The sequence below is a fragment of the Solanum stenotomum genome, unplaced genomic scaffold (genome assembly GCF_019186545.1).
Source record: "Solanum stenotomum isolate F172 unplaced genomic scaffold, ASM1918654v1 scaffold15387, whole genome shotgun sequence".
NCBI lineage: Eukaryota > Viridiplantae > Streptophyta > Magnoliopsida > Solanales > Solanaceae > Solanum > Solanum stenotomum.
The window spans coordinates 5320-6086 of NW_026023534.1; the positions used below are offsets into that span (position 1 = coordinate 5320).

Consider the following 767-nt stretch of genomic DNA (forward strand, 5'->3'; position numbering starts at 1 on the left):
ACAAAAAATATATCCAAAACATTCTCGACGAATACATTTTGAAATACAAATATACATATTTTGACAAAAGTCGAACACACAATTTTCCGACTGGAGATAGAGGGTGCTTGTCATCCGAGCAACCCTTCTGGTCGACCTATCGAATACTACTGTAAAAATAATTAATAAAACGAGTTGGTTTATATTTGCATGATAGTTAACCCTAAGCCAGAAGGAAGTGACAAAGAAAGTGGAGAACTTTAGTTGTACATATTATGCTCTATTACCTTTGTTGATTCCTTTTATCAAGTCGGTTCGCTAACGTCTTTTATCTTTCTTATTTATAAGCCACAACCTATTTCGACAAGTATATATATATATATATATATTGTGCTTTAGAGTCCTCTCTCACCTCAAAATATTTCCAACTCCTTCTCTAAATTAAGCCTATTAATATTTCAATGGCTAAAGTTCACCCAAACAAGTCAAATTATCTAAGTACAACTTCTTCATCATCATCATCTTTTTCTTCTATTTCATCTAACTTTTATGTGAGTCGAAGAAGAGAAATATTCACTTTGTGGATGAAATCTCTAGTCTACCATGGAAATGGATGTACTGTTTATGACTCAAATGGAAAAATTGTTTATAGAATTGACAATTACAACATTAAACGTAGCAAACAAGTTCATCTCATGGATTCCAATGGCAAAGTTCTCTTCTCTATTCGAAATAGGGTAAGTACCCTTTCACCTGTTTATTTACTTAATTATATTTTCAACGATACT

At 31.9% G+C, this 767-nt stretch overlaps 1 protein-coding gene across 1 annotated transcript in view; it reads left to right on the top strand.

Moving 5' to 3' along the window:
- Positions 1 to 386: 386 nt before the first annotated feature.
- Positions 387 to 767, top strand: part of LOC125850219 (protein LURP-one-related 11-like) — a 13913-nt gene continuing 13532 nt past the window's right edge. The window contains exon 1 of the mRNA XM_049530087.1: positions 387 to 716. Within this exon, the coding sequence (XP_049386044.1) occupies positions 441 to 716 (276 nt within the window). The 5' untranslated portion in view covers positions 387 to 440. The remainder of the gene's footprint in view (positions 717 to 767) is intronic.